At 43.8% G+C, this 27,938-nt stretch overlaps 1 protein-coding gene and 1 long non-coding RNA gene across 3 annotated transcripts; both read left to right on the top strand.

The window, feature by feature from the left end:
- The first annotated feature begins 4,782 nt into the window (after positions 1–4,782).
- Positions 4,783–11,413, top strand: LOC120113360 (uncharacterized). Its single transcript, XR_005515275.3, has 5 exons — positions 4,783–6,308; positions 8,322–8,479; positions 9,425–9,508; positions 10,526–10,752; positions 10,889–11,413. It is a non-coding gene; the product is annotated as an uncharacterized LOC120113360 (long non-coding RNA).
- Positions 11,414–25,534: 14,121 nt separating this feature from the next.
- Positions 25,535–27,327, top strand: LOC103705772 (protein ELF4-LIKE 4-like). Of its 2 annotated transcripts, none has more exons than XM_088711709.2 (2): positions 25,535–25,744; positions 26,644–27,327. In XM_088711709.2, the coding sequence occupies exon 2, from the start codon at positions 26,685–26,687 to the stop codon at positions 27,024–27,026; it is 342 nt and encodes a 113-aa protein (XP_088567835.1). In that variant the 5' UTR covers positions 25,535–25,744; positions 26,644–26,684; the 3' UTR covers positions 27,027–27,327. The 2 variants fall into 2 exon arrangements, with proteins under 2 accessions (XP_088567835.1, XP_088567836.1); XM_088711710.2 differs by lacking the exon at positions 25,535–25,744 and adding an exon at positions 25,759–26,477.
- The last annotated feature ends 611 nt before the right edge of the window (positions 27,328–27,938 follow it).

The following is a 27,938-nucleotide window of genomic DNA, read 5'->3' on the forward strand; positions in this document are numbered from 1 at the left end:
AGGGTGCCTTCCCTTCTATTCTATTTCCTCTCTTTTTTTCTTCAGGGTGTCTTCCATGTCCCGTATAGGTTATACGAGACGAAATACGTTTAACTAATGCCTCCTCAGGGTGTCTTCCATGTCTCTTTACTCTTCTGAATGATAAAAAGGGACTTATTCAGTGTTTAACTAATGCTGATGGCCGTACTTAGTTGATCAACGGGAGGTACGTTTTACGTCTCATGACACTTGCCGTATGACTTCAGATAATGGTGACACTTCGAAAATTGAAATAATTATTGGAGCTTGTAGCATTCGAAGGAGACACTATGGTTACAAGTCACGGGCACATGGAGAGAGATATATATATGGTTGCCATCTAACTAATAATGGCCTGACACATAGTATTTATGATCGTTAATTAGCACCGTAAGTTGTATATATAGAAAATCGACTAACAAGATCATATGGACCCAAATGAGCGACATTGATTGAAGTCTCCAAATAAGCTCGCTTCACAGCATTTTCCTAGCTGTCGTTAGGTATCGAATCACGTGTCCGGCGAATTGAGCCGGTCCAAATCAATGCACCCGGACACGTGTGCATCAATAATTTTCGGTGGATGAACCCGACCTGATCCTGACCTGAATGCGGATTTTATTTTAAATTTTTTTACATGAATATTTTTCTAAATATCAAATTTTGTATGAATATTTTTATAAAATTATTGTTTACATGTATACCCTCGTAAAACTCTGTAAACTATACAAATGCCTGTAATATAGCGGTTGTTCTAACGGTATTAAGAAAATCATATTTATATTAATTAAAAATAAAATAAAATTTTAAAATTATGCTATTGTTCCTGTCTTCTTTTCTTACAGCTATCGGAATCGCGATCTATTTGCATGTCTACTCATTAAGGGTATTTTAGTCATTTTAATTAGAAACCGTTAATTTTTTAACATAGTTAGATAGCATGGGTACATATGCAAAAACAAAAATAAAAAAAAGGGTAGAATGGCAAAACAACTGTTTTACGAGAGTGTACGTGCAAATATCAATTTTGGAAGGGTATTCATGCAAAATCTGATATTTAGGAGGGTATTTATGCAAAAAAAACTTCTTTTTTTTCTCTTCATAAAAATAGCATTTCAAGATTAAAAAATATATTATTATATTTAATTATATTTTATAAAATGCTATGCTCGTACCAATTTAAGACCTAAAATAAATACCAAATTAAAAAATTAAAAAAAATCTACTAAAAACATAATTTTAAAAATATTTTATTAATAATTAAGCCACATAAAAAGGCTTTCAAGATGCTTGGCGGCGGCTGGAATCGTATCACTGGTCACGAGGCGAGTGGGTACGTCGGAACAAGGCAGGAAGAACCAGTCCAAGTTGTCATGGCTCCTATGATTAGTATACAATAACAACTCGTTTGGAGCAACCGGGGGGGGGGGGGGGGGTCCTACTGGCCTCCTGCCTCCTTTCTATCAGAAAATGTTCGATACAGATCGCATGTTTTCGCATGCCTTCCCCGACCCGTGGGCTCATCCCCTCATGTGTGGGTACGTCACCCCAGCACCACCTTGGTACAGGCGGAAGGAAAGTATATCCTCCAACAAGTCATCTAGGTGTGGGGCATCCGGTCCCCTAATTTAATCGACGCCCCCACGTTTTGAACCCGGACAACTTAGGTGAAATTATCGCCCCCTTACCATCAGGCTACCATCTTGGTGGCTTTACTTATTTTGGTTAGGCTATTGGGACCATAAGTTAGAGAAATATATGGCTTGAAAAATGGAAATAACAAATCATCCCATTTTAATTGTGCCAAATATTATAAATAAATTATATATAACAATTTATTTAATCATTAATTTTGCAAGTGAACGCAAGACTTATATTTTTTTGCGAGGAAAGGTACCCAAAGTGGACTGTTCCGATAATCTATGGGCACCAGGAATGCCGTTTTTGGCATCACCCAAGTCAACTCGAAAGCAATCTATTTTTCAGGAAGATTAATTATATGATAGAGAACAAAATGAGGAATTTTTTCAGCTTCGAAACAAAAACTTAACGAATCATCATAAGCAGAAAAGAACCTATAGAATCTAGAGGAAACGAGCTAGATGATCATGCTGCCATTGGCAAAGGGTGAGACTGAATTTTTTTTTTTTTTAATGTTGGAAATGGCATGAAAATCAATTGTGGCAGGCGAGAGCGGTGTAATACTTGATATTGCACTTCTTCAACATCATAAAATGTATAGTCTGCAGTGTGCTCAGCACATCTTTAAACAGAGATCAAAGTAGTAGTGGAGATTGAGCCTCATCAGAGGAGTGCAAAAAAAAAAAAAAAAAAAAAAACTCGAAACCTCACGAGACGGGCACGAGGCAGAAGAGGAAAACTCCTGATGAGAGTCTGTCTCCTCTCTCGAATCCAACATAGAAGGACTCCTAGGGCATGCTGGTCTCAAACAAAAACTCTAGGAATAGTCCTAAAACATGCTTCCCTGCCCCCTCTAAGCACTCCATTATTGGGTTATTGCAGGTCAACATAGAAAATCTCCTCACTTATTTCTTTTCTTCTTCTTCTTCTTGGAGATATCTCACTAGTGCCGCGGATGCAACCTCGCTGGAAACCTTCTCCTCCTCATCCTTCTGATCCCTAGGTAAGAATCCCTCGACACAATTATCTATATAATTATGGATAATCTTGTACATAGATGTATCATATATTGGTGATTAAATAAATAATTCTAATGTATTATCATCTGTATGATGCGAGTATTTTATATTTGTTGGAAGGTATGTTTTGTGCTGATGATTTGTTGTTGCATGGAGTATGATGTTACTTATTCTAAAACTATTAATTTGTGCCCAAGTATAGTAATCATGTGGAATGTAAATAATTTAAAGAAAATTATGATTGTATAATGGGGCATGGGCGGCACCTGGATTAGTTGACCATGCAAGTAATGTGGTGTATATGTTGTGTTAGTTTGGGGTTGAAGTGCAGCATTATGTTTAGCCTACCATGAACTGAAATATGGCGATAACTAATGCAATGCCGAAAAGTCAATTACAAATAATGAACTACACCTAATTATAGTCATGATATAATTAAATTGAATTTTGCATAATTGTAAGAGTGGAAAAAGTTGGGCATGTGAACTAGCCGACCATTGGTGTGCCAATCGTAGGCTGAGATATAATATTGTGATTGCCAACCATAGCTGAAAGCATGGTATGTGTTTGGCTTGCCATAGATTGGAGCATGATTGTGACTAATCCAATACCAAAATCAAATCAAAATGCCAAATTAAGTAATTGAATTTTTGTATAACTATAAGATCGAAAAAAAGAAGGGCATTTAGACTAGCCGATATTTGTGAAACATGGTATATGTGATATTAGCTATAGGCCGAGATGCAATATAATAATTGCCAGTCATAGGCATATACGTGATGTATATTTTGGCTTACCATAGGCTTGTACCAATCGAAAAGAAGGAAGATTTTTTTCAACTCTCTCAACTTAAACCTCTCAAAAACAAAATTAGAAGAAGATGAAAGAATTATGCAAATAAGACTTAAATTTTTTTTTCCATTGATGATCCAAAAAAATTAAGGTATATAGCTTCTATTTATAATAGTGAGGTCCGATTTTGCACAATTTGGGTCGGATTTCTATTCCTAATTCTAATAGGATCCTCTTTCCTAACATATACATTTAGTAGAAATATTCTAAAAAAAATAAAATTCTTGAGGAAGTAGATCTCGACTTCTACATCAACTTTGCTTTCTGTCATTTTTTTCTAATTTTTCTTGGATAGAGAGCTATTTCCGATCAAAATCTTACCTAAAAAAAAAACTTTCGGTTTGATCAGTGCATTTCAGATCTCAAATAATAGAATTTGAGCTCGATCATTAGGGGCACCGCCTCCTGAAGAGCAGGGTGTCACATCATAGATTTCTAAAATTATTTGATGTAAAAAAAAGATCATCTCAATCGGATGTCATATGACCAAATTATGGCCTTCGAAAGTTTGACCTACGACTCGACTTTCTAATATGGCTAATCTCCCTCTTGGACATGTCAATCCAAATTAGAACCATTTGCTTTAAAAGCAGTTTTGGGAAACGTTATGCCACAGCATATCCGACATTTAATAGATAAAGGATTAAATGAAGCTTTTTTAAATGAACTTGGAAAGCCTAACAACATAGTTAATCATATCTTTTATTTTCAAATGTATTCATATGGGGGCCTTGCGGCCTAACTTTGGGTCTACAGTATTAGGTTGCCTGTTTTTGACCATGGATATACAGTACTATTCTTGACCATATTCTACTTTGCTAAGATTCTGAGGAAAAAGGCTCTTGCTGTGAATATTTGTAAACTAAGATTTCTTTTCTGATATACATTTAATTTTGATTAGAAAAAGGAAAACACTAAAATCATACAAAATGATTATCCTATATATCCAAGTTGGCTAGGTCTCATAGCTTATATACCTTATACTAACATATAGTAGCAATGACAATAAATAATCTATGCTATATGAAAACGAGCATTGGGTGCTTCTGTGACTCTGTCAAAATTGATCTTTGATGGAATATTAATTTGTTGTATAAAAAAATATTATATAACACTAAAGTATGAGAAATTTTTTAAAAATTAAATTTCATATAATCCTAACAACAAATTATAATCTCTCTTATTTTCCATCCCATCCATATCTCAACCACTGAACCCTATTTAAAAAAGTTATACATTCCTATCTCCATATATCAAGGCTACCTATTTTACCCTCTCTTAGATGGTTTTACAGTCGAGTGCAAAACAAATTGGCTTAGAAGTTACCCATTTCAATACAAAATCTTCCTAAAATCTATATGCCTGACAATCAAAATCAAGCTTTCCCTATAAAATAGAAATTATACATTTATTTTTCCATTAAGTATGATTTTTTTTTATCACTTTCAAAGACTAAAAGGCCTCATCTTCAATCAACAAATAAAGCAATGCACCCACAAACTCGTATCATGAAGTTAAACTTCATGATTCTAAAACAAGGCATTCAAAGATACAATAGGAGTCAATATGGTTCAGAACAACATATGATCAATCTCATGGAGTCACCTTAACCCCAGAAACGCCGAAAGAAACGCCCCGGAGCACCCCTTGGCACTCGCAGGCGCCAGAAGTTCTCCCCGTGCGTCACCTGCCGGGCTGCCGGGACGGCCTCCCTGGCCCCTCGGATCGCAAACCGGAGCTCCGCCGCCGCCGCCGCCGCCCCCCCCCCTCCTTGGGCTTCGCCAGGGTCAGGCGCACCGCCGACCCCGGTGGCGGCGCAGGCGGGCCGTCGAGGTCGGCGACCCGGTCGGCGGCCATGAAGTCGTCGCAGATGGGGATGACGTGGTCCTTGACGACGGCCTGGTGGGTGGGGTGAGCAGAGTAGGCGGCGAGGTCGGGCTTGGAGTGGTTTTTGTTCCCAGTGCTTTCTGTTTCCATCCTAGTGCTGTTGTATTCTTGTTGTTGGTTTTTGTTCCAGGTTATGGGATCTTGCTCCTTCTCACCCATTTGATTTTAAAAGGTGGTGTAGGATTTGATGATCGGTAACATGAACTTAGTTCATGGTGAAATGGATTTTCTTGAGCCTTTAATGATATTATTTTAGGAGAGGTTTTGCATGAATCCTTGCTATGTTCATGTTTATTTGATTGCTTATTGCTCGAGCTTTTCTTATCTTGCTCTGCATTACATGATTTAACGATCGATAGGCTTGGAATAGTATATGATGAGACGGATTTTCTTCGATTCTTTCTTGAAGCTTTATGTGTTTTCAAGAGAGAAACTTTATATGGCTTCTTGATATACTAGCAGTAATTTGGTCATCATTGTCCTTGTTATTGTTGTTGATATTGTTCCACCTTTCGCCATCATGCTCTATCATATTGATTCGATATCAAAATATAGTAAATTATCAATGGTCAATTGGATGAAAAGAAATTAAGCGGAAAGGCTTTCGCTTCTCTAGAATTCTTCTATAAGATTTTCAGTGATTCTTTTAAAGAACTTCTACATTATTATTAAGATTGGTTTTTTTTATTGCGGTGCGTGATTCGAACTATTTTGCTCTATGCTGCCCATCTGATTACAAAAGTTGGTGGGACATGGACAGTGGATTGGATGAACAGAATCTATGGCAGAATGGATTTTCCTGGATTCTTGGTTTGGGCTCCTATACGTACTCATTGGACAGTAGAGAACTGCCAAATTATCCAAGTTGGAATACTAGCATAATTTTTATAGGTAATTTTGCTGATATTTTCATTAAGCTTTGCCACACCCTCTGTTATCTTTCTCCATATTACCAATTTGATCTATTAAATTGATGCATAACTAATAATTACTAGAATGAATTACCTTGCAGTAAGATAGCCCTTTCTAGATTCTTGGTTGAAACACTTTGTGGCTGCTGGAAGCAAATCACTATCTTTAGTAAAGATCTTTTTGTACTTCTTTATTTGTTTTGGTTTCTATAATAAGCTCCATGTACCTTTTTGAATTTGAAAGAAGATACAAAAATATTGTTAGGTGGTGTTAATGAAATCTACAATGAGGGGGATTTCTTGGAATTATGGAGGCTATGAAAATGGTCAACATGCCTATGTGGTGTTACTAGTAAACTTACTGCATGTCATTTCAAGGCGGTTGTTGTTCTTGTTCTTGTTATTGGAATTTCTTCCAGATGCCATGACCTTGACCGGTTCTTCCCAGCCAACTGTAGAATGTATTTAACCTATTCCACCAGAAAAGGTTTGTTGTATTAATAATTTGGTAGTGCTTGATAATTCTGTGATTGTAGGTACGCTTGTAGCTGAAAAATTCCTACATCTGTTCATCTCTTTTTATTCTGTTCGCATTCTATAATCATGGTTGTTGCATTTAGGCATAAGCCTGACTAATTAAAGATATAGAGTCAATAACATCAAGCATTTTACACGCCAGGAAGCTATGGAGGCAGATGACTATGTGATGATTAGGAAGGAAATGCTAACAACCTTCTTGACCTGTCCACTTTGTTCCAGCATTTTTTTAAGAAGCTACAACAATCATAGAATGTATCCATTCATGTAAGCAAACTACGTGCTTAGAAAGCAGTAGTGTGTAATAATTGGAAAGCAATAGCCACCAGTAGATATTAGAATTGATCAAAGTTTTCCTTGCTTTGTTATATGCTTTGACTCAGTTGCTATCAGAATTCAGAAAGATAGAGTTTTCCATTTCTTGTTCATCCAATTGTATGCATTGGTTGTACTGGCCTCTTTAGTTTTTGGTTGCAATATAATAATTAAAGCTTACACGAGCCAAGTTCTTAAAAATTTTTATGACTTACATGAGTGACAGGCTTATCTAATTGATGACAAAATACTCCTAGGCATGTGCATTTCTGTAACTTTCTTTGTTGAAAGGTTGCATCAATCTTATGGCGGTAAAGTTATCGATCGATAAACAAATTTTGTGCAACAATGTTCAATCTTCTGGTTTGTCTGTCGAAGGCTGACTCAAGTATATGTTATCATGTTGTTGTACCCTTGTGATCAAATCTCTATGATTCAGTCACTTCCATTACAGTAAAAGGTATTCAATAGACTCTTCAAGGTTCAGTGATGCGTTATCTGAGGTCTCACCTGGCAACAATTTATTGAGCAAGAAATCAGATGAGTGTAGATCTCATATGTTTCTGCAACCAAACTTTTGACAGATCATCTAGCTAATGTGGGGAGAAATTACCTATATTTTTAATTTTGATTGAAGGGAGAAATCCTGTTGGATCTGTGTTTGAAGGACAACTTAGATCTGCATTTGGTTTAAGTATTATTTATAAAACTTATGCATAATCTTCCCATCATAAAGGAAAAAAGAAGAGATTTTAGTTCTAATTTCAACAACTCTAATAGTGATGCACGGTGAGCTTACAAAGGCCAAAATATCTTACTTTAGAGGTTCCCTCTATTTGTGATTTTTCTGTTATCAAGTAGTCTTCCCTCAAAAAAACAGTATCAAGTAGTCACCGCATTGTTGCTCAAATTCCTTAAAAGTTATTTTTGTTTATTAGGCCTTCAACTTTTGATTATCGTAGTAATGATTCTGATCTTAAACATTTAAGAGGACTTTCCATCTTTCCATATATTCTGCTAGAGGAACAATATCATAACCTTCCATGTATCTGGATCAACTTGTGTATCATCTCATTCAAATATATAATTTTTTTGGTATACAAGTAATCTCTCTTATTGATCATTATTTGCTGATCTGCAGTTTCTAATGGTAATCGAGGGGGTTTTTTATGCTCAAAGAATTTGTTATTTCTCTGCAATTTGCCAAGATTTCATATATCAGAAGTATGAGGATGATGAAACATGCTGTTGTCCAAAATGCGATGTCTACTTAGGCTCCTTTCCCCAGAGGAAACTTAGGTGAGTGATTTTTCCAGAGTGTAAAGTTTCGGGACCATGGTGCTCCTTAGAAGAGAGTAAATATATTTTATGTAGTCCCCTCAAAAAAGAATATATTTTATGGAGGAAAATATTTTGTAAATCTTCTTTTTTTTCCACTTGGTCTCATTTTGTGGATGAAAATATATTGTAAATCTTCTTTCTTCAGATTTCATCCATAAAAGTGTTTTGAGTTTGAAGATATTTAACCTTCATTTTAGGGCTTGAATAAATGGTCAATGTTGACTATAGCTTAGTTGAAGTTCCTAGTTATCTTGTACTTTTGTTTCATCCATCAATAATTAAGTGGTCGAAGGTTTTCCAAACCTAATTCTTAGGCCCACTCTGAAGATACTTTTGGTTTGAAACTTCAACTTTGTTTTTTGGGGGTTAAAGATTTATATAAATTTATTTTTATATTTCGGATATGTCCTTTTCTTCCTATCTACCTGTAGAATAACAGTGTTCAGCATATAAAATGTACATGTTTCGCATCAAAGAAATTTGTTACTGTTTAAGTTCCATCATTTTTCTCAGAAAAGATAAGAGTTTCATCTACATATTGAAAGGATACTAAGAAATTCAATCATCCTTTGATCAGTTACTTGAGATTTGAGAAACCATTAAAAGTATGGTGAATGGACTTACCTAGGAAATAGAACAAATGTCACATGTTGTCCAGATTTTGTGGTCATGCATAAACCATATATATGATCAAAACAATGTTATCTTCATTTATTCCGTGCTTTCGTTTTACCATGTTAACACATATTTAGTCTTGTCAATTTCATTTTATTGATTTTGTAATGGTGTTATCTGAAGTCAAAACAGTGATATGGGCGATTATTTTTGTGCTATATGTTTTTTATTCCATGCTTTGCTTCAATTATTTAAGTGGTTTTAATTGTTTTCCTGAATTCAATACAGAGGTCATTCGGAAAATATATGAGAAGTCTTTAAGAAGGCTAAAGAGAGGAGCCACCCCCTCTGGTCCAATGAGATCTGAAAAAGGTAAGAAGAACCTAATTTCATAACTTTTCAGTTGGAGAAAATGTTGCATGATGAAAGGAAGGGTGTCCCAGGATGGCAGGCTTTTCACAATGTACTATAAGTGAGTTCACTGTTGAGATGGAACAAATATATTGAATTCAAGGCTAAGCTTCTTATTAATTATCCTGCATTCGATTTAGATATTGTTTGGAATATAAGAAAAAGAGAAATCAGAAGTCAGAAGCTCCCACTAGCAGCATTCAAAGAAAACCTTTTTCAGACGACTGTAATTACAGGAGATCGCATCCTGTTCTGGTTAGCCCTCATAGCCAGTAAAAAGATAGATAAGAAACAAAATAATGGTGCTTGAAGAAATATGCGATATTCCCTTTGTTGAACCATTAGTCTTCATCTGCTTAATATTACCTTGTAATAAAGAGAGTTTGGTGCAAATACCAAAGCCTTACATTAGAATCAGGTATGGTAGGTTAGACATATTTAATCAATCATGCATTCCTTTGAAGTTAATGTTTAACATGTCTTCCATCATCAATTAAAGCAATGGCATTTTTTCTCTATCATGGCATATAAGTCTGATCTCATATAAACATTATTGTTAATTAATTATTTAACCATTCCTTTGTGTTGATATGCTTGCAGTATTTTCCAACCTTGATATGCATCTGTTTTCAGGGATGGCAATATACCAGTTTCCTATATCAATAAGTTCCTTGTCTCAACCATGACTCCTGGCCCCTTTCTCTGAATAGTTCCAACTAAACCAGACCAGACCTCCAATATATTTCCCTCTCTTCTTTTTGGGTTGGGCGGGGGGGTTTGTAAATTCCTATGCTCATTGACTATTCTTTGGACTGGTAACACATACAACGAGCAGAGGAATGCAAGATCTTGCTGCCTACTTATGAACAAAACAATCAAGATATCAACAACCAAAAAGTTCGGGCCGTATTGATATGTAATGTAGGAATATTTAGTAAGGTACATGGTTGCAGGATCATTTCACTTAAATTTTTGCAGGTGGTGTTATGCTGTGGTCGAGCATTTCTCCCAGATGTGACAGTAAGCAGTGTCATGGACATTTGGCTTCAGAATGCAGGCGGTACGGATTGGAGGTCACATGTACACCCAAAGGAATAGGAGAATAACAGTGTCACACTGACTCAAATATGTGATGGTCTTGATTTACAGGAGGAAAAAAATGGAAGTGAACAGGAACAAATAAATGAATTTACATGCATGATCATGTAAGATTTAATAGTGCAATAAAGGTTTCTTATGAATTTACTTTTTGTGAGGAGACTCTGTTTGTTATCCATTTCTACCTTTCACTAGAGTTCACACCTGTTTTTTTTTTTTCCTTCCTCTGTCCCCTTTATTCAGCTTCAGATGGGTAGATTTTGTTGGTATCTGATATTTGATGAAGATCTAGTTGGGTTTATAAGCCAATCATCACCCTGAAGATAATTCAGACCATTGATTGCGTGCGGAGATTATATAAGGTGAGGTTATCTGCATATCTTTTGTTGTTGGGCCCAATTACTTGTTCTTTTCTGCATATTATTCAGTCTTGCTGAAAAATAAACAGCAGCCTTGCATAAGAGAACTGTTGCTACTCTGATAATGTTTGGGTTTGAAGTACAATCATGTGAAATGCCGAGATCTATGAACTAGATTTTTGTTGGCCCATGGGGACCCACTGCATGCGTTTTCATGGGAGCAGCTTTCTTACAATGACACAGTGCATGCCAGGGGGTTATCGTCTACTACCTTATTGTTCAGTTTCCAGAATGGACCTTTAAATAGTAGAACATCTTTCACCCCCCAAAAGTAGCAGAATATCATAGCCAGGACATCCTTCAGGCTTTTCTGCCTTGTCCAATTTCCTGCAAAATATTATAACAAAGATACCTGAAATCTTGATTAATTTAATAAAAAACTCCTGAAATTATCTCTTTCATGTTAAGGTGGTACATATTATAAAACTTAAAAGAAATTCAAATAATTTAGTAAAAAGGAAAAGGATAAAGATTGTTTAGGAGGGAAAAGTTTGTTTTTTTATTGAGTTTTCCTGATAAGTTTTTTTATTTTTATACAATGGAATTTTATTATAGTAGAAAACGAACGAGCGGAACCAGAGAGTGGGGAGGCTAGAGAGAGAGAGCGGGTTAGAGAGAGAGAGAGAGCGGGTGCATCAATATTCGCGTTCTCTGAGGGGGTCTTTGGGGTATTCTGTCGAATAGGTGGGGGTGTGTGGGGATGACTGATTCGGGGGGTGGATCGGCGGCGCCGGAAGCTGAGATGCCGAAGGGCTTAGGCTCAGGGGCTGCGGAGAAGGGCCGCTCATGGGCAGATGTGGCCAAGGGAGAGCCGCGGAGGCAATATGGGCCCTCCTATCGTCCCTCCCCAAGGGTGTTGGAACTGCTGCAGAGAAGGTTCGCTGAGGTGGTGGACGTCCCGAAGGAGGAGCTGGAGGGAAGTCGTTCGGAGTGGCGGAACTCTACGATCTTGGTGAGAAGTCTTGGGAGGTATGTTCCGGCGGACTGGGTGGCGAAGGAAATCAAAAGGGTGGGGCGCCTGGGATACGAGGTGGAGTGTTTCTTGTTGACGGACGGGTTCTTCGCTGTCCGATTTGAGAACGAGGCTGATCGGGAAGCTGCTCTGGCGAGCGGTCCTTGGATGGTGGCCGGTCAGCTTCTTGCAATGGACCGGTGGCGTCCTAACTTCATTCCGGGCGACGAGGGACTCAGTCGGGTGGTCGTTTGGCTCCGCATGCCTCGGTTGCCTTTGGATTACTGGAAGAAGGCGACCATCATGCGGATTGCTGCCTCGGCTGGTACTCCTCTGGCCTTGGATGGGGTCACAGAGCAGGGGAGGCGCTGTGGATTTGCCAGAGTGAAGGTTGCTGTGGATTGCTCAGCTCCTCTCAAACCGGGCACTCTAGTGAGGGGGTCATCGATGGGGGTTGCGGAGGTTTTCTGGCAGGATTTCATCTATGAAAACCTGCCAGCTCCCTGCTCCAGATGCGGGCGGATCGGGCATCCGATGGCGAACTGTGCATTTTCCATCCCGGAGGTCGAGGTGGCGGAAGAAGGGGAGACTCATGGTGATGGGATGGAACCCCCGAGGCCGTCGGCTCAGGTGAATGGGGGCGGTGGTGAACCGGGGGATCCACCGCTGTTCGGCCCATGGATGGTTATGGGGCATGTACGGGCGCCGTGGGCGGCTAAGGGGTCGGCACGGAGGAAGATGACGGCCAAGCCAGGGGGTGGTCCGAGTGCGGCACCTACCTCTCCCCGTTCCGGTCAGAAGCCAGGCGTGAACAGGGATGGTGCGGGATCTTCCCCGATCGACCTTGACGGGTGGCAAAAGCCCACCAAGGTTGCTCGCCGAAGGACGCCGGAGAAGGACGTCTCGGAAACCGGCGGAGGTGTCAACAAGGGCGGCCCGAGTTGCCCCAGCCAGGCCGAAGGTGCGGCAGCTGTGTCGGATCCAGGTCTGAGCTCGGGTGGAATCGACTCAGTGCCGACTCGGACTGTGGGTGACGCGGGACCCAATCTTGTTCGGGATGGGGTCGAGTCTGATGATGTGGGCGAGGTGGGATTCATTCTCGGGGTCAAGAATGATACCAATGAACTCGGCGGAACGGGTCGGAGCCCGATGAAACGAAGCAGAAGCCCTGTTAGTTCTAAGGGGTTGCTTCGCTCGGCCTCCCCCGGGGGAGGGATTGGTTCTTTGAGGAAGGAGAGGTCGGGGGGTAGCCGCCGCTGGAGGAGCAAGAGCTCCCCTCCGCCCCTCTCGGCGGTGCTTGGTCGGCCTCCTAGGGCGGAGCGGGAGTCCAAAGGCGGTGGTCCCTCTCGGCGGGTGGTGATGGGGGCGACTGGGAAGACCCTGGTCCGGTCCCTCTCTGTGACGGCGTTGGCCCCGGAGCTGGCAGTTGATCAGGCGGCACGGCTGGCAAGGAAGAAGGTAGGGCCGTGTCCTTTGGTGGGGATGGGGGGTGCGGTTGGGCCGCTCGACCAACCTCCGTCTGCGGTGGCCACAGCTGTACAGGTGGATCGGGGTAAGCTCCCTGTGCTGCCGGATATGGGAGAGTCCTCCAGACCCTGTGGTGTGGGGGGTGGCCAGAGCGAGGACTCAGGTAGCAGACTGCATAGAGGGCCGGTGCTTCCTGCACCAGAGCGAGGAATGGCGTTGGGCCAGGAGGTTCAGCCGGAGGCTGGTGGTGCTCATCTCCGAGCCTTGGACCAACTGAAGACTGCTGTGGAGAGGGTGCATACAGGAGTATCGGCATCGGCTTGTGACGGACCTGGGAATGAGGTGGTGGTTCGTGTAGGGTGTCCCGTGCCGGAGACCAGTGATGTTCCCCTCTGTGCCTTGGATCAATTGAAGGGTGTGGTGAGGAAGGTGAACAGAGGAGGATTGGTTAGTGAGGGAGCTGAGAATGAGGTGGAGTTTCATGAGTGCAACCCCGGGATGGTGGGTTGTGATATTACCATGGGTGAACAATGAAGGTCCTCCTATGGAATTGTCGAGGTGCGGGGAAGCCCTCTTTTGCCCCGGCGTTCCGGAGGTTTGTGCTACAGAACAGACCGGAAATTTGTATTCTATTTGAGACCCGTTTATCGGGTAGGAGCCTTCAGAAGGCAAGGAGAGTGCTCCCTCGGTCATGGGGATTCTATGCAGTGGAGTCCCGTGGATTGTCGGGCGGGATAATTGTCACGTGGAGGCTGGAGTCGTGTAGATTGGATCCGTTTCATGTTTGTGGCCAAGAGGTGATCCTGGTGATCTCGGAGGGCACAGACGATCCCTGGGTTCTTGCGGCGGTGTATGCGAGTACTGACTTCAGGGAGAGGCGACGGTTGTGGGAGGAGGCATCGCAGTTGGTTGCTCAGGGCTTCCCTTTTCTGATGGCGGGTGATTTTAATTGTATTGTCGACCCTCAGGAGAAGATGGGGGGTAAGCCTTTCTCCCACGAGAGGAAGGTTAAGGAATTCGAGGATTTTTTGACTACAAATGGGTTGATTGACTTGGGATTTACAGGTCCAAGGTTTACATGGTGCAATAATCAACAGGGTCCGGCCAGGGTTTGGGAGAGACTTGATAGAGCTTGTGCGACAGCTGGATGGGTCCAGAGGTTCCCGGATCATCGCGTTTCTCACTTACCCAGGATTGCATCTGATCACTGTCCCTTGTTGATGAGCACTGATGCCTTTGTTCCGGTGCACCCCCCATTCAGGTTCGAGAAGATATGGCTCTCTTACCCTCGTTCATGGGAGATGGTCAGGGAGGCGTGGAGCACTCCAGTGAGGGGTGATGCCATGTACCGGGTGTCCAGGAGGTTGGAGTTGGCGAGGAGGAGGCTGAGGAGATGGAATCGAGAGGAGGTGGGAGACATTTTTAGGAGGATTGAGGAGTCAGAGGAGGCCATTGTTAGGTTACAGGATCAGGAGGCTCGCGGAGGGGGTCTGTCAGATGAGGATGTGGGGGAGCTTAGATCCTTACTTGCTCTGCATGATGGTCTACTTAGACAGCAGGAGATTTTTTGGAGACAGAAGGCAAGGGTTCAGTGGATCATGGAGGGGGACAGGAATACCAGGTATTTTCACCAGGCGACAGTGATTAGGAGGAATCAGAACAGGATCAGATTTATTAGGGATGAGGAGGGGCAGCAGTCGGAGGAGCCGGAGGTGATACAGAGGATTCTGGTGAGCTTCTTTAGGAGCAGATGGACAGAGCAGACTGGTGTAGCGAGCCTAGCAGATATTCCTCCGCCAGGGGAGTTGGTCACAGAGGTGGAGAACTCTGATTTGATTAGACCGGTATCAGAGAGGGAGATCAGGGAGGCGGTGTGGTCCCTCGGAGGGGACAAGGCGCCGGGGCCGGATGGGTTCCCACCGGTGTTTTTTCAGCGATATTGGATGATAGTAGGACGGGATGTGACGGCAGCTATACAGCAGTTCTTCAGTACAGCAGTGATGGCGGCTGAGTGGCAGAGGACCTTCATTGCCCTGATTCCGAAACGACAGGATGCTACGGAGCCGAGTCATTTTCGTTCGATCAGCCTTTGTACGACCTTGTACAAGGTGACGACGAAAATTCTCGCTATCAGATTGAGGGGGGTGCTCCCCAGGCTTATATCCCCGGAGCAGGGGGCTTTTTTGGAGGGGCGGAGTATATCGGACAATGTACTCATTGCTCAGGAGTTTATGTTTGATCTTAGCAGAGCTCCGATGAGGAGAAGCTTGATGGGGGTCAAGCTTGATATGGAGAGGGCTTATGACAGGATGAGGTGGGACTTTGTGCAGCAGTCCTTGCGGTTGTTTGGGGTGCATGAGACATGGATCAGGTGGGCGATGAGCTGCATCAGGGGGCCCTCTTTTGCTCTTTTGGTGAACGGTTCGCCCTCCCGTTTCTTTTCGTCGTCTGGGGGTTTGCGTCAGGGTTGTCCCCTTTCTCCATTGCTGTTTATTATTTGTGCGGATGCATTGTCTAGATTCTTGCGGCAGGCAGTGATGAGTCAGGAGCTGGAGGCTTACAGACCGGTGGAGGGAGCGTTGGCGATCTCCCATCTGTTATTTGCTGATGATTGTATGCTTTTAGCCAGGTCCACGAGACAGTCGGCTCGAGTTATAGATCAGATTCTTCGGGATTACTGTGCTCTGTCTGGGCAGCAGGTCAATTTGGACAAGTCCGCTGTTATCTTTAGTCCGAAGACGCGCGGGGCGCTGAAGCGTTCTATACTGGAGGTTCTAGGAGTAGGAGAACAGGGGGGCATGATGTCTTATTTGGGGGTACCTTTATGTGGTCGTCGTCTGAGGATTAGGGACTGTGTGTCCCTTGTGACTAGCGTCAGACGGAGACTGGAGGGCTGGCAGTCCCATTCATTGTCTATGATGGGGAGGATCGTACTGGTACGCTCTGTACTTTCATCTGTTCCTATTTATCTTCTATCCCATGTCGATATTCCGGTGTCAGTCTTGAGGTCCCTTGAGCAGTTGTTCAGGGAGTTTATCTGGGGGAGGAGGAGTGGCAGAGGCGGGATCCACTTGGTGGCCTGGGAGAGTGTTTGCCAGCCGACCAGTGCCGGGGGGCTGGGAGTGCAGTCTTTGATGACGAGACGGGAGGTGTTAGCGGCGAGGCATGTTGCCCGATTTGTGCTTGAGCCAGAGAGTATGTGGTCCTCATTGATGAGGGCCAAATATGGAGTCTTGGTGCCTGGGGGGCGGATGGAGCGTCACCTCTCTCCTACATGGCGAGTGATGTGTGCCAGGGCTATGGTGGTGCTTCCGGAGATCAGATGGGTGATTGGTGACGGGCACTCGATAGATGTGCTGGAGGATAGCTGGGTGACTGATTGGCCGATTTGTCGTCTGCCGACCATGGTGGACTCTGCGAGACTAGCCGGGTGTAGGGTCAGGGATCTGCTGGATTCTGAGGGGAGTCATTGGAGGGTGGGGCTGATCAGGGAGGTGTTTGGTGAGCAGTTGGCGGAGATGATTTTGGCCTTGCCTATTCCCTCTGGAGGGGTGTCGGATAGGCTGCTTTGGACTCCGACGGGGCGGTCGCGGGTGAGGGCCAGGGATCTTTGTGCATTGTTCTGCAGGACGCCAGCGCGACAGATTGAGGGAGGATGGATTTGGAGATTACGGATTCACCCACGGGTGGCACTATTCATCTGGAAAGTGGCGTGAGGATGTCTCCCGACGAGGAGTTTGCTTGTTCGGCGTGGTATGGGGTATCTCAGTTTTGTGAGACGTGCGGTGATATCGTAGAGACTATTGAGCATGTTCTCTTATTGTGCCCTAGAGCTCGACAGATTTGGCAGTGCTCTTCGGTTCCCCTGATTGATGCGGTAGTCTCGACACAGGATCTGCTGCGGATGCTGAGAGATTCCATGTCTAGACCCAGGTTGGCAGCAGAGGGGATATTGAGGGCGTACCTGTCTTACCACATTTGGTTGGATAGGAACGCAGGTATATTTGAGGGGAGGCGGGGGCTTCCGAGGATGGTGGTGGACAGGGCGGCGCGACATGCGAGGGAGGTTATGGTGGCTGCCACTGAGTTTTCTTCTGGGATGGCCAGGGACATCTGGGGTTCTCCTTTCGCTGTTTCAGCGCCCCTGTTTGTTACTGTCTCTTGGGTTCCCCCACCCCTTGGCTATCTCAAAGTAAACTTCGATGGCAGTAGGTCATTAGACGGGTTGACTGGAGGGGTCGGCTTTGTGATCAGGGATCACGGTGGTAGATTGGTGGCTGCAGGTGGGCGTCGGACACCTGGGATTACAGTTGTTGGTGCGGAGCTACGGGCTGCTTGGGAGGGGTTATCCTATGCGAGGCAGGTTCTTGGCGTCGAGAGGGTGTTCCTCGAGGGAGACTCTGCGGTGGTGATCGATTGGATCCGGGGGGCGGACAGGTACGGCGACGGTCACCCCCTCATTTGGGAGACTCGGAGGATGGCTCAGACGATGGTCGGTTTCCAGATTGGTCATGTGTTTAGAGAGGCGAACAGGGCCGCAGATTGGGTCGCCTCTTTTGTGGCCCGGCATTCCGGGGATGTTTTGTGGACGTCTACTGTAGACGCTCCTTCTTCTCTGTTGTCTTTTATTTCTACGGACATGGCAGGCTGTACTTATGTTAGATCTATATGATTGAGTAGCCGTTTTTTACCAAAAAAAAAAAAGTGAGATTTAATTATGGATTATAAAACGGCATCTTACAAAATCAAAAATTATTTCTCTAATTGACACGTTGTTTAGATCAAGTTCTTCATATAATAGGCATGTGTGTAATCTCAATTTTCAGTTTAATTAAGCAATTCTATCTTGATGTCTAAAGAGCATAGCTTTAACTGGGGTCTTTTTGTGCATATTATCTTTTATTTTTTTGGTCATCATATGAAATTGTTTTGATAGAATTCAATTGGATGATAAGAATCTGCAATTTTGAGAAATATAAATTAAATCTAATTCACCCATCAAATAAGTAGTTTAGATCAAAATATTTATAAAATTATAGTTTATTGTAACAATAGATAAACTTAGGTTCTGTAAATTAGGAATATACCAAATGTTATTCCTTTTATCAAAACCTTGTCTATGATGATTACCGTCAACCCTATTGTAGACCTGAAAATTTTAAAGCACAAAAATTAGGAATCTACCAAATGTTATTCCTTTTATCGACCTTATCTATGATGATTACTGTTAACCCTATTGTAGAACTGAAAATTTTAAAGCACAAACAAGAAAGCAATGTTTTTCGCAGCATTCCTACTTCTAATTTCATGTCCAACAATGTAAAAAATTATATTTTGAGTTTACAAGATATTTATGAGAGATTAATCTTGATCTTTTTTGACAAAAAATACTGACATTCTTTCTCTTTCTTCTATGTAGAAAGAGAATTCTTTATTAAAAAGGTAAATATTGATGAGTTGAAAAATTAAAAGATAATTAAGACTTAACTATTGACCAACTATGATTTCCAAACAAAGTATTGATGAAAAACTATCAAACGTTATATCCATTTACTTTTCTTTTTGCCAACTTGTACAAGTTTATGCATATTTATATGCATATGTACATATATGTATGTACATAAATATATATGTATATAATTACATATCCATATATTTATGTATGCCATTTGTTTGTACTTATATATATTTTGCTGTTTATAATCGCAAAAGGTCCGAGTACAACCACTTGTCACATGCTCGCATTGCATGCTCTCTTTTTTAGTTTTTGACTAGAAATTCTATTTCTTTAGCCAATCTTTCTCCTCATTTTTTTCTTGAAACCTTTTTTCATGAATCTTTTTTCATAGATAGACAGTACAAAAGTCCTTGCATGCTTGAAAGTGGACATAGTTCGAATTAGTATGCTTAATGTAAATGTTAGGTACTTGTCTTCATTGAGAGCTTAACAAGGGGACAAGTTTTTTTTCCTCCGTTTTCCCATAAATCAAATTGGACTAGCAGCCCTTCGTAGACCCTTGTTTTGGAGTGGAAGACCAAAAAAAAAAAAGAAAGGAAGAAAGAACAAACAAAAAACTTAGCATCAGAGAAAGCTACACATCAGCTTGCTTCAAAATATTCTCAAGCCTACATCGATCAATGACAAAATCAAAGTTAGCATGAGAGCGATTTGTCATGGCCATTACATTGTTATCTCGATCATCATCTTAATCATTTGATTACCATCTCAAAAACTAGGGTTAGGAGTTTTAGATGGGTCCTAATTTGGTGGCTAATTGAAGGTCATGGGGACATATTGGGAATATTAGCCTCAAAGGAAGGTGTGTCTGTTGGTCCGTAGCTTCCGTGGAGGCAAAAGTTCCGGGTAGTTCTAAATACACCCCCCCTATTGCTCAGGACACCCCCCAAAAATTAAAAAAAAATTAAATACTCTCTACACCCCCCCCATTTGCTAAGGACACCCCTAAAAAATTAAAAATTCCTAAATTACCCCCACCCTCCCCACCCCCCACCTCCCCACCCCCCGCCTCTGCCTCCTCCTCCTCCCCCCTCCTCATCCTCCTCCTCCCCCTCCCCCTCTTCCCGCCCACCTCTGCCTCCCCCTCATCCCTCTCCCCTCCTCCTCCGCCCCGCCTCTGCCTCCTCCTCCTCCCCCCTCCTCATCCTCCTCCTCCCCCTCCCCCTCTTCCCGCCCACCTCTGCCTCCCCCTCATCCCTCTCCCCTCCTCCTCCGCCCCGCCTCTGCCTCCTCCCCCCTCCTCATCCTCCTCCTCCCCCTCCCCCTCTTCCCGCCCACCTCTGCCTCCCCCTCATCCCTCTCCCCTCCTCCTCCGCCTATTCACCCTCCTCCTCCTCCTCCCTCCTCCTACTCCTCCACCCCTCTACCTCCGCCCCCCATCCCCATCCCCTCTTACTCTGCATCCCCCTCCGCCTTCTCCCCCTTCTTTGCCTCCTCCTCCACCCCCTATTCCTCCCTGCTCCCATTCCTCCTCCTCCTCCTACCCCTCCTCCCCCTTCTCCTCCACCTCCCCCTCCTCCTCCTCCTCCTCCACCTCCCCCTCCTCCAACTACCCCTCCTACCCCTCCCCCCTCCGCCGCCTCCTCCCCACTCTCCTACCCCTCCTCCCCTTCCCTCCGCCGAACAGAAGGATTCTGTTCGGTTGAGGATTGCCGAACAGAAGCCTTCTGTTCGGCACTGGATCGCCGAACAGAAGCCTTCTGTTCGGCACCGTTCAGCCGAACAGAAGCATTTTGTTCGGCGATCCAGTGCCGAACGGAGCACGAAACGGAGGAGGAAGGGGGGTGTACTGAGAAAATTTCAAGGGCAATATGGTAATTACACTAAACGTTAGTTTGGGTATTTTTTTTTAATTTTTGGGGGGTGTCCTGAGCAATAGGGGGGTGTATTTAGAACTACCCAAAAGTTCCCTGTCCCGGGCGAGGGAATCTTTCGTCCTTCCTCCCGACGTGGAGCTCTCCTATTGGTGGATAGTATATTGGGTGGACGACCACATGAATTTTTTTGTCTCATCTCCGAATACAACGCCTTGTTATCAAAACACCCTAATCTTTCTCTTCTATTACGATTACACCATCATACGTGCTGCTGAGCTCATCATGGATGTTCATTTGAGTGGAACCGAATCTTGATGCGGATTATAGAAGGTGCTCTGGTGTGGGAGCCTCACACCTAGCTATGTCAAAAACCTTGTCCAAAAGGAATACCGAATACCGGGAGGTAGTGGGCAATATATTCAGGAGACTAGAGGAGGTAGAGGGGTTGATTGCGGAGCTCCAGGGGAGGGAGGATCGAGATGGAGAGCTTGAGGAGGAGGAGATGGCAGAGCTGCGTCGTCACTTGGCCTCTCATCACTCGTTACTGCATCAGCATGAGATTTTTTGGAGGCAGAAGTCGAGGGCGCAGTGGGTTAAGGAGGGGGACCGAAACACTAGTTTCTTTCATCGATCGACGATCATCAGGAGGCAAAGGAACATGATACGATCATTGAGAGTTGGGACGAGCCAGCGAGTGGAGGAGGACTCGGCAGTGCGACAGGTGATGGTCGACTTTTTCAGATCCAGATGGACGGAGGTAGAGGGGACTTATGTGCGGGGTCAGCTCCCCAGGCCGGCAGTCAGAATTGAGGAGGCTGATAATGAAGCATTGATTCAGCCGGTTTTAGATACAGAAGTGCAGGAGGCAGTTTGGGCATTAGCAGGGGACAAGGCCCCAGGACCGGATGGTTTTCCACCCTTTTTCTTTCAGAGATATTGGAGTATTATTCAGAGATCAGTGGTGGAGGCTGTGCAGCTATACTTCAGTAGGGCAGTGATGACAGATGACTGGCAGGCTACTTACATTACCTTGGTTCCGAAGCGACGGGATGCGTCGGAGCCCGGTCATTACAGGCCTATTAGTTTGTGTACCACAGTATATAAAATTGTGGCGAGGCTTATGGTTGGGAGGATGAAGGCTCTGTTGCCTACTATTATTAGTCAGGAGCAGGGTGCGTTTGTGGTTGGGAGGAGTATATCAGACAATATTTTGCTAGCTCAGGAGATGATGGGAGACTTACAGCGAGCTTCGAGGAGGCGATGTTTGATGGCAGTAAAGCTGGACATGGAGCGTGCTTATGACCGGATCCGATGGGAGTTTCTCAGACGGGCACTGGAGAGTTTTGGCTTCCATCAGATCTGGATTGACTGGGTTCTTGGCTGTGTGCAGGGGCCTAGATTCTCCATCTTGGTCAATGGTACGCCTTCGCCCTTCTTTCGAGCTACTATGGGGCTTCGTCAGGGCTGTCCTTTGTCCCCATACCTATTCATCATCTGCGCTGATGTACTATCCCGTGCTTTACATGTAGCCTGCGAGGACCGGGTGCTGGCTGCTTACAGTCCAGCCCCGGGTGCCCGCCCTATTTCTCACTTATTTTTTGCAGATGATTGCCTGCTTCTGGCTAGGGCGAGGGTGAGGGATGCGCGAGCCATCCAGAGGGTGTTGACGGAGTATTGTACGGCGTCTGGGCAGAGAATCAATCACCAAAAATCATCCATACACTTCAGTCCGAGCACGGAGCGGAGGTTCAGACGGGAGATCAGGGCGATATTGGAGATGCGGGAGCAGGAGGGGGCACTGGACTACCTTGGTGTCCCCATCACAGGGAGGAGGCTGAGGATGGCGGAGTGCTCTACTTTGATACAGAGGGTGCAGAGCAGGCTCGAGGGTTGGAGAGCCTCGTCACTTTCTATGATGGGCAGGTTGACGCTCGTTAGGTCAGTTCTCTGTTCCATGCCTGTCTATACTATGGCCCATACTAGTGTGCCGAAGACGGTGCTGGTGGGTATAGAGCGGCTTATGCGTAGTTTCCTGTGGGGCTCCTCTGGGGGGGGCCATGGGGTACACTTGGTGGCCTGGGAGAGAGTATGCCTTCCTCTGAGGGAGGGTGGTTTGGGGGTGCAGTCTCTATTGGCGAGGCGGGAGGCGCTCCTGGCGCGACGTGCAGTGCAGACTGTTTTGGAGCCACATGGTTTCTGGTGTCAGGTCATGAGAGCGAGATATGGTCGGCCAGGCTCAGCTGGGCAGGTGGTGGGTGGCCGGAGGGCATCTTTCATATGGCGTGAGGTTGGGAGATATATACCTATTGCACTGGCACATACTAGGTGGCTGATTGGCGATGGACGGAGCATTGATGTGATGGAGGACCCTTGGGTGGATGCACTTCCGCTGAGGCTGTGGCCGACGATGATCAGTGATGAGGGGCCTGTGGGGCTCCAAGTGCATGACCTCCTTATGCCTGGGGAGGCAGAGTGGGATGTCGACAGGTTGGGCCAGTTCTTCGGAGAGCACTTAGCAGAGCGGATTCGAGCCCTCCCCATCCCGGGATCGGGAGGTCCAGATGTTAGGGTTTGGAGCACCACTTGTAGGGCTAGAGTCAGGGTTGGTGAGGTCGCTCGGGTTCTTCAGCAGGAGTCAGACCTGGGTAGGGACTGTGGCTGGATATGGAGGTTCGGGCTACACCAGAGGGTGGCACTATTCCTCTGGAAGGTAGCATGGGATCGTCTGCCGACGAGCTTGGAGTTGAGCCGTCGGGGAGTTAGCATTCCTCCTTTGTGCCAGTATTGTGAGGCAGATGAGTCAGTGGATCATGTACTATTCCAGTGTGTCTGGGCGAGGGGGACTTGGAGGTTATCAGGGATTCCGGAGGCGGTCTGGAGACGGAGGGATAGTTTTTTGGAGGAGGTCCGGCGTTGTTCCATCTCCACCCAGATGAGGTCTGTGGCTATTAGGGCGTCCTGCACAGCTTACCAGGTATGGATGGCCAGGAACGCCCGTGTTTTTGGTAGGCCTAGCCTGTCCCCACGATTTGTGATGGAGCGGGCTCGGGCTCAGGCAGTAGAGTTTCTTTCTGTAGATCTGCATCATAGACCTTTGACAGCTAGGGACATCTGGGGCCCCCATTCTGCTTCGGCAGCCACTCACACGGTGTTTTTCACCTGGGAGCCCCCACCCCCAAGCTTCCTCAAGGTCAATTTTGACGGCTCAGTCTTGGATGGAGGCAGGAGAGGAGGAGCAGGTTTTGTTATTAGGGGCCCAGGCTCCAACATGGTGGCAGCAGGGGGTTGTCAGATCTTCGATACCTCGGTCCCAGGGGCAGAGCTGCGGGCGGCTTGGATGGGATTACGGTATGCGCGACAGGTACTTCAGGCGAGCTCTATCCTCCTGGAGGGTGACTCAGCCACCGTGATTAGTTGGATCCGGGAGGGCCCTCATAGTGATGGAGGAGTTCACCCTTTACTCCGTGATATATGGTTGATGGTGAGTGAGGGGTTTTCCCTTCAGGTTATGCATGTATATCGTGAGGCGAATGGGGCGGCAGACTGGGTGGCGGCGTATGTTGCGAGCCACTCAGGAGGCACCCTTTGGGTTGGTGGGGATGACGTGTCCGGAGCATTCTGGGACCTTTTGTATGCAGATTCTGTTGGGTGTGTTCGTACCCGAGTAGTATGAATTGCCCGTTTTAGCAAAAAAAAAAAAAAAAAAAAATACCTACCTTGGCTTTTGGGACTTGGGATTCCAAAAGCCATGGACTGATGGCGTGTCAATTAAATCAATGGCTTCTTTGCAAGAGAGAGAGAGAGGAAAAAGAATAAAACTATATCAACTGACTCCCACCAACACCCAGTGTGGCGGCTAGACGGGATCCAGTCACCTTGGAGAGCTCATCACCCTAGGGTTTTTTTTTTTATAAAAAAAAAGTCCATCAGCAAATCCAAATTGAACCATTGAATTGGATAAGGAGGTGAAATGTGTAAAAGACTTGGATGATTAATGAATGGTTGAATGATCATCACCATTATAAACAATTCAAGAGCCAACAGTGAAAGCAAAAGCCATATAGGAGGCTCCAAATGAGGCTATTTTGATGAGAATTCAATCAAATAGTAAGAGATTCATCAAATATCATGCCGGTAATGCTTATTGGTCATCTAGTTTTTTATCGAGCAAAGTCCGGATTAAAGGATAAAAAGTGGACCTAATCTTATGAGCTAACTATATAATTCATGATACACAGATATAAATATAGATATAGATAGATACAAATATATATTTATGCAAATAAATAAACATAGCATGACGCATCAGCTTCCTATCAATTAAATTTTATTATAAACAATATGAAGATTATTGTGTTTCTTTGTCCATCCATATATCTTATAGAAAGTGAAAAGAGAGTTTCCTTCAAACTTCTGTTCATGGAATAGATGACTTAAGCTTGTGAAGACGGAGACACCCTTGTACTAAACCACAGACGGACTTAAATCTTGTGGATCATGGCAAATAGAAGGGAGGATATTATGGTAGATTTGCAAACAAGCAAGGGTCTGTATGTAAATTCAAGGGTCTGTATGGTATATTATGTTACAGCCTTAACCACACACCGATTAATTTAAGCTTTCAATTATTGGCTAGAGTCTTGGAACAACCTATAAATCAATCAACATCTAAGATTACAATTATACATCAAGATTTAACAAATAAAAATCTATAGAGAGAAACAGGTCTAAATGACTGTCAAATCTACTCTATCTCGCTCTCTCTCTCTGTCCGCCCTTTCTTTCTCTTTTTACATAAATTTAGTTTCCGGAGGCCCTAGACATTTCCTTCACGCGGATTCGACCAAATCCCCAATAAATCTCTCGCGCTCTCTCTCTCTCTCTCTCTCTGTGGTCGGCTTCGGAGAAATGTTCCAGATTTCCAAGGTAAGCCCAGGAGAAAGGTAGCAGAGTATAGATATACGGACCCTCTGTTTTTTTATAAAAAAATAATCCTTTTTTCCTGTTGGGATTCGTGGTGATGGGAAAACCAACGTCTCAGTCCTTCTTCTTTGATCCTTTCTCGAAATGGGCTTTGGTTATTTGCGGAGATTAGTAAGAATTAGGCGTCAAAATTTGATCTTGGCTGGGATATACTTTGCTCTCCTTTTTTTTCTGACTGGTTCTTGTTTTATTCCCATTTCAGAAACCCTTTTTGCGAGATTTCTTTGTACGATTGAGCATTTAGGCCAATCCAATTCTTTCCTCGGTCCAAAAAGTTATTTTTTTTCCCTCGGAAATTTATTGCGTTCTTTATTATTTTCCCCTTTTTTGACATTACATTCGTTTCTTTATTTTTTATCTACTTTTTGTGTTCTTTTGTTGGTTGTGATATTTCCTTTTTTGACATTACATTGATTTCTTTCTTTTTATCTACTTTTTGGTGTTCTGTTTGCTGGTTGTGAAAAAAAACACCTTCTTGTCATCTGATTTCTTTGTGAAAAGAAGACATGGAAGCCATGATTTCTTCTCAGTCCCTGTCTCTCATGCCTCCTGATGTCCTGATACAAGTTCAATAGACCCCCCCTCTCTCTATCCTCCTTGGTTTCCTCGCTGGGCTTTCTGTTCTGCTTCAAGAAGAGATCAGATGACGAGAAAGCTCTTCCTTTTTACCTCAGCTGTATCAAACTTTGTCCCCCCCCCCCCCCCCCCCCGCGATTTCTTGTTTTAATGTGCTTTATGAGGAGTAAAAGCTATATGCTGTCCAAAATCTCATCTTTTTTAACAATACTTCCCTTCCTTGCCTTGTTTCCTTTTCTTTTTTATCTTCTTTAATCGGTATGCAGGCCTGGTTTTGATTCCCAACTGCGAAGAGAAAGAGGAAGGGATGGAAGGGGGCACCTTCTCGGGCGTCGGCAATGGAGCTCAAGTGGACAACAAAATTCTCCAGACCTTCCAGAAGAGCTTCGTCCAGGTCCAGAGCATCCTGGATCAGAACAGGCTGTTGATCAACGAGATCAACCAGAACCATGAGTCGAAGGTCCCCGACAACCTCAGCCGGAACGTTGGCCTGATCCGAGAGCTCAACAGCAACATCAGGAGGGTCGTCGACCTCTACGCCGACCTCTCGAGCTCGTTTTCCAAGTCCGTGGAGTCGTCGGAGGGAGACTCGGCCGGCACGCTTTGGTCCGACGGGAAGGCTGGGCAGAAGAGAACTAGGCCCGGGTAGAGGCAAAGGCAGGCGCAGAGACAATGGCAGTAGGATTGGACCTTGATAGCTTGGTAGAGAAATAATAGGTGATTTCTTCCATTGTTGTAATTCCTATCTAACTCCCCTTTTTCTCTTTTCTCATTGAAATGGTGCTCTGTCTGCGTTCCAAACTAGTCTCATCTTCTTCAGTTGTAGTGTTCTTGCAACTGTCCTATGGGCATACCTTTGTTTGGAAATTCCCATGAAAATAGAGTGAGCATTACAACTCGTCATATACATTGTTGTTGATTCTTATGTATCGGTATTTATTGTCATAAAAGCCAATAGCATGTCCTGAGCTCTATCTATCATCGTGGTTGGCTTAATTATTTCATTTATGCTTTTCGTGATCCAATGCTCCATTTTTTTGATGGATTGATCTTTTATATAGAGAAATATTTTTGCTCATCGAAATATTTTTTTTAAGAAGCTCACATGATGCTTAGGAAAATAATTTTGATGATCATAGAAAAATGATATATTTCAAAGTGACTCCTATTTAATTGTGTATTTATTTTATTAAAAAAATTATATAAAATATTTATTATATATTTAATAAAAAATGGATTTTATCCATAAATTTTGATATTTAAAGATAGCTTTGGAGAAAAAAATTCTTAATTTTCAACCAGTGAAAAAGTAAAATCATATTCCTTATGAATTTTTTTTTTTATGAAACACAAAAATCCTATTTTAATAAAAATGCTATTTTCCCGTTTCAAAACTTTAACTAAATAAAAAGTTTTTTTTGTTTTTCCGTTGACCATGCTTTCTTTCTTCTACTCTCATGAATCAAAGAAGTTCTTAAGGTGACAAAGCTAATATAGTGTGCTTTAATATCTCTGAATTTACAATTTAGAATATTTGGATGATGGGTTTTCTGTATGATTG

The sequence above is a fragment of the Phoenix dactylifera genome, chromosome 15, assembly GCF_051530095.1.
Source record: "Phoenix dactylifera cultivar Ajwa chromosome 15, Ajwa_hap1_PhDact_Kaust_v1.1, whole genome shotgun sequence".
In the NCBI taxonomy this organism is placed as follows: Eukaryota; Viridiplantae; Streptophyta; class Magnoliopsida; order Arecales; family Arecaceae; genus Phoenix; species Phoenix dactylifera.